This window comes from Microtus pennsylvanicus, chromosome 13 (assembly GCF_037038515.1).
Source record: "Microtus pennsylvanicus isolate mMicPen1 chromosome 13, mMicPen1.hap1, whole genome shotgun sequence".
Classification (NCBI taxonomy): Eukaryota; Metazoa; Chordata; class Mammalia; order Rodentia; family Cricetidae; genus Microtus; species Microtus pennsylvanicus.
The window spans coordinates 75,059,888-75,071,931 of NC_134591.1; the positions used below are offsets into that span (position 1 = coordinate 75,059,888).

General features: G+C 51.4%; 3 protein-coding genes across 9 annotated transcripts in view; 1 reads left to right on the forward strand and 2 right to left on the reverse strand.

Moving 5' to 3' along the window:
* The window catches only part of Dhrs3 (dehydrogenase/reductase 3), a 33,329-nt gene extending 26,361 nt beyond the window's left edge, over nt 1-6,968 (forward strand). For 4 of the 7 annotated variants that reach the window (XM_075946694.1, XM_075946689.1, XM_075946690.1 and 1 more), the window contains 5 exons: nt 826-969; nt 1,499-1,675; nt 1,991-2,229; nt 3,687-3,812; nt 6,455-6,968. In XM_075946694.1, coding sequence (XP_075802809.1) covers nt 886-969; nt 1,499-1,675; nt 1,991-2,229; nt 3,687-3,812; nt 6,455-6,539 — 711 coding nt within the window. In that variant the 5' untranslated portion in view covers nt 826-885 and the 3' untranslated portion in view covers nt 6,540-6,968. The remainder of the gene's footprint in view (nt 1-825; nt 970-1,498; nt 1,676-1,990; nt 2,230-3,686; nt 3,813-6,454) is intronic. The other 3 variants (XM_075946692.1, XM_075946693.1, XM_075946691.1) reach the window with 1 other exon arrangement.
* Nucleotides 1-12,044, reverse strand: part of LOC142833354 (arylacetamide deacetylase-like 4) — an 86,120-nt gene that overhangs the window by 72,537 nt on the left and 1,539 nt on the right. The gene's annotated exons all lie outside the window — the stretch shown is intronic.
* Vps13d (vacuolar protein sorting 13 homolog D) overlaps nt 11,530-12,044 on the reverse strand; it is a 256,944-nt gene continuing 256,429 nt past the window's right edge. The window contains exon 71 of the transcript XR_012907550.1: nt 11,530-11,714. The gene's annotated coding sequence lies outside the window, so the exon portion shown is untranslated. The remainder of the gene's footprint in view (nt 11,715-12,044) is intronic.

The following is a 12,044-nucleotide window of genomic DNA, read 5'->3' on the forward strand; positions in this document are numbered from 1 at the left end:
AAAAAACTCCTTGTTGGCCACTGTGCTAGCTAATTTTATGTCAGCGTGATGCAGGCTAGCGTCATTTGAGGGAAGGAACCGCAATTGAGAAAACGCCTTTATAAGATCTGTCTGTAGGCAAACCTATAGGACACTTATAAGATCTGTCTGTAGGCAAACCTATAGGACATTTATAAGATCTGTCTGTAGGCAAACCTATAGGACATTTATAAGATCTGTCTGTAGGCAAACCTATAGGGCATTTTCTTAATTAGTGATTGAGAGGGGAGGGCCCAGTCCATTGTGCGTTATGCCACCCCTGGGCTGCTGGTTCTGGGTTCTATAAGAAAGAAGGCTGAGCACACACGAGAGCAGGTCAGCAAGCAGCACCCCTCCATGGTCTCTGCTCCTACCTCCGGTTCCTGCCCTGCGTGAGTTCCTGTCCTGACTTCCCTCAATGACTGACTGTTAGTTACCTGAATAAACCCTTTAAGTTGCTTTTGGTCACAATGTTTCATTACAGCAATAGAAACCCTAAGACAGCTAGCAGATAAATACAAACCTGACAACCTAAGTTTCATCCCCAAACCCACAGCAGAAGGAGAAAATCAACTCTTAAAAGTTGTCCTCTAACCTCCACGCCTGCCCAGACATGCACTGTGGTACACTACACACACACACAATCATAATTAATAGTTAATAATTTTCTTTGTGTACTTTTGGGATAGAATCCAGGAAGCCAGCATTTTAAAGACTACTGAAATTCTAAATTCCTGATATCAGTCATTATATCAATACAGTCTGTTTCAGAGACACCTATTCCATGCCAGAATTCTTTCCTTCCAGATTATTCTCTGGGGCCGGACTGAGAAATGCCTGAAAGAGACCACAGAGGAGATTCGGCAGATGGGCACCGAGTGCCACTACTTTGTCTGTGATGTGGGCAACCGGGAAGAGGTGTACCAGATGGCCAAAGCTGTCAGAGAGAAGGTCAGTAGCCTGGGCATGTCTGGCCCCAGCATATTGAATTCATGCATCCTGAGAGGGAGTGTGGCTATGGCAGACTGGCTTTGTGCAGGGGACTTTTGGGGGCTCTTCATGAAGCTCGTCCAAGTTACTTGGGCAGGGACTGGGGTTGACAATACAATATGAGTATATCTCTGTGGTCCTTTGGACATTTAGACCTTATGAGTTTCTCTCTAAGACAAATGTCCCATTGCCTTCTGGGAAAATCCTTTCCCTAATCCAAGACATTTGGGCTGGGTAGATCAGTGAGTGCCAAAAGAGGGGAAAAAAATTCATTCTGTTCCTTATCCCACTCATGGTAACATTAACCATTTTTATGTGACCATAACCTCATTTATTATAAATACGCTGCATTCCGGGTATAGTATGTACCATAAATTATTTCTAATCCTCAGACACAGCTGGTATGGCCCCAGCGCCATTTATAAACAAGACTGATGCTCAGAAAAGCCATGTGGCTGGTGGTTGCGGAGCCCGGTCTGTGCCCCTGCAGGTACAGCCCACAGGGACTGGCTGCCCTCACGGCTCCACAGCCCCCTCTTGCCCGCAGGTGGGTGACATCACCATCCTGGTGAACAATGCCGCTGTGGTCCACGGGAAGAGCTTGATGGACAGTGATGACGATGCCCTCCTCAAGTCCCAGCATGTCAACACCCTGGGCCAGTTCTGGGTAAGGGTTTTCCTGGCCCAGTGCCAGCCGTAGGCATGGCAGGAAACCTGAGTTGGAGGAGGGGAAAGAGAAGTTCAGTGGCACCAGGGCTCATGCCGGCAGGGACGTGCAATGGCAAAGTGGCTAGATAAATGGAATGACTGACTGGCAGGGAGACGCGGGAACTTCTGACTGGCTGCCTCAGCCGCTCCGTACTGGAGGGCTAAGTCGCTAGGGTAGCTATGCATCTAGAGCGGGCTGTTCGCCCCAGTGCAGAGGTGCAGGGCTTGGCAGAAGCTGCGCTGCTCCACACTGACCCCCGTTCCCCACCCTCAGACCACCAAGGCCTTTTTGCCGCGTATGCTGGAGCTGCAGAACGGCCATATCGTGTGCCTCAACTCCGTGCTTGCGCTTTCGGCCATCCCCGGCGCCATCGACTACTGCACATCGAAGGCATCGGCCTTCGCCTTCATGGAGAGCCTGACCCTGGGGCTGCTGGACTGTCCCGGTGTCAGCGCCACCACCGTGCTGCCCTTTCACACCAGCACCGAGATGTTCCAGGGCATGCGAGTCAGGTCAGTGCGCCGGTGAGACCAGCCACCTCTCCTGAGCCAACCCTGCCAGGAGTCTTCACAGAAAGGGCGCCAGAATCCCTGGACCTCAGCACACGTCTCTCCGAAAAACCCAAGGCCAGCCCTTCTAGGCCACAAGTTTCCTATGTGAGGATCACTCACTATCAGCAAAACTTGATCTTTAGAACCCAAGTTTATAAAAATCCAGGCCCAGGTAGCAGGCACTTGTCTTCCCAGCTATGCACAGTCAGAGGCCGGCAAATCCCAAGGGCTCATTGGCCAGTCAGTCCCGGCCAATGAGAGACGCCAAAGTGCATGACTCCTCAAGAAAAGACTCCTGACCTCTGCCCTCCACACACATCCATGTTACCTACCTGCACACACATGACACTCATGCATGAACAGACCCAAGCTGCACTTGTCACGTGACTGAGGCAGTACAGGGAAGGCACAGCAGTCTGTGAGCCCCAAGGCTGCCCCTTGCTCAGGCTTGACATGATAACTGATAGCTCACCACCCTTAATCTTACTGGCACCAGAGTGAATCGTAGCCCCCTGAGGGACAGAGGTCAGGGCCAGCAGCCCATGCCCTGTACCTTCAGACTGAGAAAAGCAAGAAGAGCCAGAAACAGCTGCTGGAGCGGTGCTAGGGGCTCACCCGTTTGCCCCCTGCTCCGCTGTTTCCTTATCCATAAGTTGGAGAGACTATTTGTGCATGGGCCCGACACTTGGGGAACAAAATGGGTGCATAGCTCTGGGGTCAGATGCTTCTGGACGGGCATGGGAAACCCCTGTTGTTTGATGCCTGTTCATCTGGAAGTTCCATGGCAAATCATTCTGTATTTGACTGGCAGGCTAGTGAAGCAGCAGGCTGAGGACCTCCCAGGCAGAAAGGCCCAACAGAGGAGTGGGGCAAAATGACAAGTATTTATTAGGCACCTACTGTGTACCAGGACCTATTAGGTACTGAGAATGATGCAACAGGCAGTGAGATTCACGGGGCCTCCCCACTCAGGAAACCTGATGGAGACAGGCCCTTGACAAGGAACAACCTGATGAGCAAGGCCATTCTAGATGTGGTTGTGGTTAAGGCAACTAGAAAGGAGGTAAGATCAGAGGCCCCCCAGCGATATGGGAGGCTGAGTGATCTCTGGGGGCTGATGAGGAAAGATGGCCCAGTAAGAAAGACTGAGGGCTGGCCCATGCTGTAGACTGTAGATTCTGATTCCCTGACTCTGTTAGAGATGTCCCCTGCTAGTGGGCAAACTCCACCCACATGGTGGGGCAGGAGGGACCAGGACTGAGGGACTCGTATAGGCGTGGACTGAGAGAGAATCCCACAGCCTCCAGTCCCTCACACAGAAGAGCCCAAGTGATGCCCTCAGACACACCAGCCACCACCAAGGTGCCCAGCCGAAAGGTCGACTTCTCCTGGAGAAACCAGTGTTTTCCCGCCTTCAGGTTTCCCAACCTCTTCCCGCCGCTGAAGCCAGAGACAGTAGCCCGGAGGACGGTCGAAGCTGTGCAGCAAAACCAGGCCCTTCTCTTGCTCCCATGGACCATGAATATCCTCATTATCTTGAAAAGGTATGGGGTGGGGAGAGAGAGCTCTTCACCAGGTCGAGACCCAGCTTTTTCCTTTATGCCAGTGGGCCCTAGTGGAGAAAAGGCAACAGGCCGGAGAAAGTGAATGTAAAGTCCTGTCTGCTGGGGACAGGGTGCTGAGGAGTAGCACCTCTGACTGAGCTGGGCAGTAAGGCAGACTTGTTGGTCTAAGGCTCTCTATGAGGTCTGTTTTTATTTTTTCATTTTTTAAATTTGTTTTTGAGGGAGAACCCCCACTGTATGTAGCTCAGGCTTACCTGGAACACACTATAAAGCCTAGGCTGGCCTTGAACTTGCAATTCTCCTGTCTCTCTAGGGTTGGGATTATAAGTGTGCACTATTGTGCCTGGTTTAAATTATTGCGGGATTCAAACAGCTCTTGTTTATGTGAGTTTTGTCTACCACTACTTACTGCGTTAGAAATTAAAACCGAGGGGCAAGTTTTACACAGTGGTTTCTATTTACAATATTTTTTAGTTGTAAAGAGCAGTAACAGAACTATTAAGTTATCATAGCTGCTTTGTTTGTTTTCTTGCCGTTTTAATCTCTTTAGACAGGATCTCACTGGGTATTCCAATCTAGCCTCAACTCCCAAATATATTTTTTTGTGACCGCAATTATACTTTCTAAAACACCACAGACAAGTCATCGGGAGAGATGCGGGCTGTGTTCTTGTAGATCTCGCCATTGTCTGGTTTAATCTGAAACAACTAGGTTCTTACATCGGATTTCTGTCAGTTGGGATAGTCCCCTGTAGCAAAACCCCTGAGAAACCCCACCGCATGTGCAGAGGAAATAGAAGGAAAGGCGACCAACGATGGGCTGGGGGTGCAGCTTAGTAGGTAGAGAGCCTGCCTAGCAGAGGCAGGAGGATCAGAAGTGTGAGGTTACCCTCGGCTACACAGTCAGTTTGAGGCTAGCCTGGGTGATATTCTTTAAAGACCCTGCCGAGAAAGAGAGAAAGAAGGGAGGGAGGGAAGAGGGAGAAAGGAAGGGAAAGGAAAGGGAAGGAAGGAAGGAAGGAAACGGAAAGAAGGAAGAAGAGAAAAACAGGTCATACTGTGGTGTTACTCTAAGTATCCTAGAGAGATCGCAGGCACCCCCAAGAGTTCCTGGACCACATTTTTAAGAACCACTTCTCTGCGGGCATAGCCCCAGCTCCCAGGTAGCTGAGTCTAAAGACAACAGGATTTTCATGCTAAAGGCTCAGCGTTTGGACAAGTGTCGCAGCTCTAGTGAGGTGGGGTTTACCAGGGAAGACCATCTTTGGGAGGTGGGCTTCCTAATGGAGATGTCGTCTCCTCTAGAATTTTCCCAGCACGGAATTTGCCTCACACTGTCCAGACTCGGTGCAGCAAGACCTTACATTGGGTCCCATGCTGAAGGGGCTAGTTAGTGCCTATGGCTCAGTGTGCTCTCTGCACAGGGAGAGCTGTGGCTCCTGCTCATCAGGAAGTTCAGCCCCTGGTTCCAGGCTCACCCTGTTGTTATCATCAAACATCGACTCAGGAAGGCCACACCCTTGGCTGTGTGACTGAGGGAACAGTGGCAACCAACCCTTCGTCTGCCACTCTGCTGGCCTCTGTGCAAGCAGAGGTGAGGCGTGGAGAGCGGGGGAGCGGGCACTTGGAGCGGTCACACTGTCCCAGCATACCCTGACCTTCAGTCCAGGATGCTCTCTTGCTGCCAGAGGGATCCTCTAGCGGAGTAGGCACCAAGCTTGTGGGGGGGGGGGGTGCCTTCAGCCGGTGAAGTGCTGGCTGTGTAAGCTTGAGAATCTGAACTGGATTCCCTAACACTGATGTCTGCCCTTCATATGTTTACTGCACTGCAAGCAGGTGACTGTATACACACACACACACACACACACACAGATTGATTCTTTCTAAAAGGAGGGCTGGTGAGATGACCAGCAGTTAAAAACACTTGTTCTTGCAGAAAACCAGAGTTCAGTTCCCAGCACCCACTTCAGGCAGCTTACAACCTCCTGTTAACTCCAGTTTCAGGGGGATCTAATGCCCTCTTCTGGTCTCAGTGAGCAACTGCATGCAAGTGCACAAATAGGCACAAAATGCGTAATTCAAAATAGAACAAGACTGAAAAACAAAAACCCACAGAAGTGCATACATCTTGGGGTTCTGGAGACTGAGACACCCAAGAGCATGGCATGGCATCTGGCAGGGGCCTTCCTGCTGCCTGTGACGTGATGGAGAGTTGGCCCATACAGGACAGAGCAAGTATGCCCCCCCCCACCCCGAGAGCTTGTTTCTATAATAGAGTCACTCAGACTGTCCATTAATCCGAGACTGGGTGGATCCCCTCATGACGTAGCCACCTCTGTCTCACCACAAAGACAGTCAAGTTTCAGCTTGCATCTTGGAAAGTCCAGAACACATGGAAAGTGCACCAGTCGCTGAGAACACACTCTCTCTGTTGTTCCTATGCTTGGCCCTTCACCTGATCAGAGTGCTGACTCTCAGAGTTCAGGTGCTGTCTTTGGAAGGGGAGTTGGTGTGTGGGTTGCAGAGGCCCTAAAACCATTGTCTGCTACCCGATATGACATTGCCACCGTTGACCCTGTCACTGATGCCCACCCTACTAACCGTCTTCCCTTCTCCCCTCAGCATACTCCCACAGGCTGCACTGGAGGAGATCCACAGGTTCTCAGGGACGTACACCTGTATGAACACCTTTAAGGGGAGGACATAGAGGCTCCTCAGACACACCTGAGGAGCCATGGAGCCTGAGGGGAGCCACAGTACCCGGGCGCACACCCGGGTGCCTGTGTGTCGGCTCGTCTGCTGGGTGGGCAGGACTGTCCCTGTCCCCCGCGAAGAAGATTCTGCGGCTCCCGGGTCAACTCCAGGACCTTCGTGCAGGACTGATGTGTGTAACTCTGACCCCCATGGGGAGGCGAGACGCCGTTCAGCAGCCACCTGACAGTTTTGTACCTTTCTCACTCTGTAGGTTTATTGTTAAATTGCTTCTCCAGTCTAACCCGCCTGAGCAGCGTGCATCGACGATTTCCAGGAGAGTCTGTCCCCAGACACTCTGCCTTCCCCTCCGAACCCTGTCACCCTCAGCTCATGCAAACTGGTTAAATGGCAGTAACGCAAATAAAGAGGTGGCTTGCGCAGCTTCCCTTCGTTCACGTCCTTGGGAGGGAGGCAGCTGGGAAGGAACCTGTCCCAACCACAAAGCCCCATCCTTTGAGAAGGAAGGGCTCATCTCAGGGTCTACAGAGAGCAGGAGAGGGCCTGCAGCCCAGTCCAAGGAGAGAGGGTGGGGGAAGCCCTTCCAGACACATGGCTTCCGTGGTAGAATCCCTGAGAGCTAATCTACAGAAGAATTCACCACAGATAGTACTGTCTGTCCTTCCTTGACCCCGCTGGCCACCAACTTAAAAGTAAAGTCAGCCTTCGCTGAGCACCCGCTGTCTCCCCCAAGAAGATACTGCCAAGATGATACCAGCAGAAGATGCACCTCATCATTTTGGCAGGGGTGGTCCCCAGACAGGAAGATTAGGAATAGCATCCCAACTATACAGCTTTTACAGGTGAGTGGCAGAGAGCAGGCAGGGGTGGTCCCCACACAAAAGGAGAAGGTCCCAGGCCTCTGATTAGTGGGGAGCTTCCTTGAAAGCTTCCCAAAGGCCACATAGACCTAAGGACCTCAGGCTGGACCTCACGCTCACAAGGATGGGATGACCCGCATGGCAACAGGCTGATGTGCAGGAGAAACACTAGGTGTCTGGTGTGCATGGAACGCTGCAGGGCACTGCCCACCTAAAACATGGCGTTTGCTGTGTCGGTTACCAGCTCTCCCTGCGGCTACTGAAGACAAAATACAGAAACAAAACAAAACACAGCTCAAAGCAACCACTTTGAACAATCCAACCACTTGGTGGTGGGTGTCAGCCAGCTGTGACCACCAGATCACCACGGTTTCCAACAGGGAAGGTGTCTGCCCTGCAACTCAATTTATTCATGAAACCGTCTTCACTCTGGGCAGCCACTCCCGGAGATGAGTTGTCCCAGGGAATAGATGTACATTGGCCCACCATCATGTTCTCTTCAAGTTCTGCCTGGAAATAGTGTATGTGGCTTCCACTCCCATTTCATTGGCCAGATCCGGTCATGTGACCATGCCTGCTGAAGATCCTGGGAAGCTAATAGGATGATCACATGGTCTGCCAAACCATGGAAGAAGACTTCAACTCAAGGATGTAGCAGCCCAGGGCCCCTTGCTGGGGCTGAGCAATCGCTGCAGAGATGGGTGCCTGTTTCTCTTCCCAAGCACCCTTCCAAAGGGAGAATTTAGAAGTTTGTTCCACAGATGAGAAGTTGAGTTCAGATCAGGATGTTGCTTGGCCAGGTCCAGAATTTGAACACAGCTCTGGCTCCTGGGTTCCCAAGGCACCAGACAGTAACAAGCAACAAGGAGTCAAGTCAGGACCATCCGTCAGCTTCCTTTTGGTCCCTGAGGACAGGTGTCTCCAATGTGTGGAATGTTACTACCCTCCTCAGCCCCTGTAGTGTCTGGATGATGTCCAAGGCAGGTGCCTGTGGCTGGCTCTTCTGGGAGAGAGGCTGAGGGGGATCCATCTTAGTGGACAGGGAAAAGTGGATGGGGCAAGGTGGGGTCCGACCTGCTGAGCCCCCAAGTTTCCTGACAATCTCTGAGCAGCTGATGTGTTTCTGTGCTCGTGGCCTGCCTTCAGGCCAACCTTTCAGAGATGCTTTGATCATTGGGGTTTCCATTGGCCTTTAAATTAGAAATTCAGTAAGGATCCAGGGGAGACCCCACCAAGAATGGTCATTACCTTGGTTACACGGGGATCTCTGAGTTTCCCAGAATGCAAATGGTTTCTTTTGGTAGTAGGATGAAGTCTGTGCCCCCCACAACACACACACCAACACCCCGTTTTGGGTCTTTTTTTTTTTCTTTGGATTGTTTCCCAGAGGAACCAGGGAAAAGGCCTTGGGCGTATTCCCAGGAACCCTCTCTGGTCCCTCACTGGAATGGTTTGACTGCCTGGAGAGCTTCAAGAGTGAGAGTGGAGAGCTAATTCTGTCCCTTTGCTTGTCCAAGTGAAGGAGAATGACAAGCGCCAACCCCCCGAGGGACATAACAGGCTGTGCCAACCTTGCAAAGAAGCCTTGGGTCCTGGGAAATGACCCAGTTGCCAGGCTGTAGGTTCCTCCCCAGCCCCAAAGAGAAGCAGCTCAGGGGTGGGTGCCAAGTCCAGGGAGGCATCAGACCTCAGCCCTGACTGGCCCTGCTCCAGGGAGCAGGCTGTCTGGCTGGGCCAGTGGTCAGGAATTCAGTCCTGTGGATACCACTAGCTCCCGGGGACCAAATACTTGGAGAAACCAACTCTCCCAGGAACAAGCTGATGTCTAAAAGCTCCAGAGCTGACTCCAGGAGGCACTGCTAGGCCCCTGCCTCTCCTACCTGTGAGCCCCATCCCAAGGGAGGCAGTGTTCACCTTTGCGACGTTCCTATCCAAAGGAAGACAGACAGACAGACAGACAAAAAGAACCCTGGCCACAAAGCACAGAAGCTGAGGTCCTCAAAGAACAGCTCTGTGGGGAGGGGCTGGGAGAGGAAGGAGGAGGCCCATGTGGGACTCCCTCTCCCCTGAAGAGCATCTTTCCGTTTCTCAGGATTTGGGACAGAACTAAGAGCCCAGAGGACTTCTCTACACACACCGCTCGCTTTAGGCAAAGCCAAAAGGCGAGAACTATCTGCTGACGCAGAAGGCAGGGCTGGAACCACTCCCAGACACTTCATACTCAGTTCCCAAACATTCCCTGGGTCTTGGAGTGCGGTTCAGTTGGTGGAGCCTTGTCCAGCCCTGGGCTTGATACCCAATACCGCAAAAGCCAGGCTCGGTACGTGCTTTTATTTCTAGCACTTGAGAGATGGGGGCAAGAGAATCAAAAGTTCAAGGCTATCCTCAGCTACATAAAGAGTTTGAAGGCAGCCTGGGATGCAGGAGGCCCTGTATCAAAACCACAATCAAAAATACATTGATTGGGGGCCAGAGAGATGGCTTGGCGATAAGGGAGGGCACTTTACTGTCAAGCCTGATGACCTGAATTAGATCCCTGAGAGCCACAGAGTAGAAGGAGAGAACCAGTCCCTCAGATTAGCCTCTGACCTCCACATGTATCCCATGCACGCATACACGTATGTGTGCACACACAATAAATGGATCGGCGTAAAATGTTTTCCCAAGAGACACTCCCGACTCCACCTCTATCTACATGGAGGGCTGTGGAGAGGGATTAAGCTCTTCACATTCCTGAGGGCCACCCTGCCTCATCTGTTCAAAGTTCCAGCTCAGTCCTTGAGGTCTTCAGTCACAATCCTCCAAGCAGAGCCAAGGCTCAGACAGGCACCCCAACTTCCCCAGCCTTCTGGGGCTAACCATGAAGCCAGAATGCTCTACAGGAAGTGGGAGGCCCTGGGATCTGGCAGGAGGGGAGGCTGTCTGAGTCTCCTGTCCCGTTGCACTTAAGGAAGAAAGGGTTTGCTCAGGCTCACGGTCCAATGGACAGTCCATCATGCTGGGGAAGTCGAGGAAGTCAGAGCATAAAGTAGCTGGGCACCTTATGTCTGCAGCTGGAGACATGGATGCAAGATCTGCAGTAGGAACCGTGAATGCAAGCATGCTAGGGCTCAGCTCACCCTCGGTCTCCAAACAGACCAGGATCTCCAACCTAGGAGGTGGTCCTTCCCACAGTTAGGATGTCTCTTTCCACATGAAACAGTTTCCCACAGGTAAGCTCAGGGGCCTTCCTTCCAGGTCATTCTAGGTTCTGTCTTGATAACAGTTACCATTCACTATTACAGGAAGCAATTCATACCCTCGGGGTCCAATCTGGGCTCAGCCACCTCCTCTGTAAAACCATCTCTCCTGCCCTTCTGTCTCTGGGCTGCTTGGCTATCCAGTGTGGGCTGAGCTTAAGAAGGCACAGTGAAGTTAAAGCAGTGAGTGACAGGATATTCTCACCCCAGACATGACCTGATGTCCCGCCCCTCAAGATCCCTGGATCACTCACTGCCTTTGCCTGGCCTGTGGTGGTGACGTCCCTCAAGGTACGGCTGGCTGTGACTGTGGTGTGATAAGCTGGTACTCAGAAGACCCCACCATGGGCAATGGTGCAGGGGTGAGGCGAGGCCTCAGGGGAGGGCGGGTGCAGAGTCCCCAGCAGAATGGAAGGCTCTTCCTAGAAAGCAGGGTTGCAGTCCTTCAGCGCCTGGGGGACGCTAACCTGCCATCCTTGTCTCTGAGAACCCTTTGGCACTCACAGCCCCCATGGCTTGGGAAGAGAAGAAACAGCAATGTCCCCTCTGAAGGCACAGTTGGAAATGGCATCTGTCGCCTCTCCGGGATGCTGTTCTCCAAATGGGGAATGCCCAGAGTGAACAGAAAGACTGAGCTGCAGGGCCCACACAGAGGAATCATACCAAAGTAAGTAGCAGCAAAACTCTCTGCATTAGTCAGAATTCTCTAGAGGAACAGAACTGAGAGAATGAATATATATATTCATATCACACATATCATCTATATGTATATATAAATCATATATATCATATACCATAAATATATAAATCACACATATCATATGTCATATATCATAGATATATAAAATATGGATTTTTGAGATTTATCAGAATGACTTATAGGCTGTGGTCAAGCTGGTCCAACAGTGGCTGTCAACCAACGAAAGATCCAAGAATCCAGATGTTCACCCATGAGAGCAAATGTCTCAGCTGGTCTTCAGTATTCACCAGAATCCTGAGGAAGTAGGCTCTAATGCCAATAAAGGAATGGACTTGCTAGTGAGCTTCCTTCTTCCATGTCCTTTATACAGGCTGCCAACAGAAGGTGTGGCCCAGATTAGAGGGGATCTTCCCTCCTCAAAAAGATCTGGATTAAAATGAGTCTTTCCACTCCAAATGATCTAGTTGAGAAAAAGAATCCCTACAGGTGTTTCCAACCACCTGGGTTTTAGTTAATTCCAGATGTAACCAAGTTGACAACCGAGAAGATCCATCACACTGCACTGGTGGCTTGTGCTAACCCAGGAAGCTGTCTGGCCAGTGCACACCACGTAGCTTTATTGAGATAAGAGTCAAACTCGTCAGCTGTTGAGATGATGGTTCAGTGGTTAAGAGCACACTGCTGCTCTTCCAGAGGTCCTG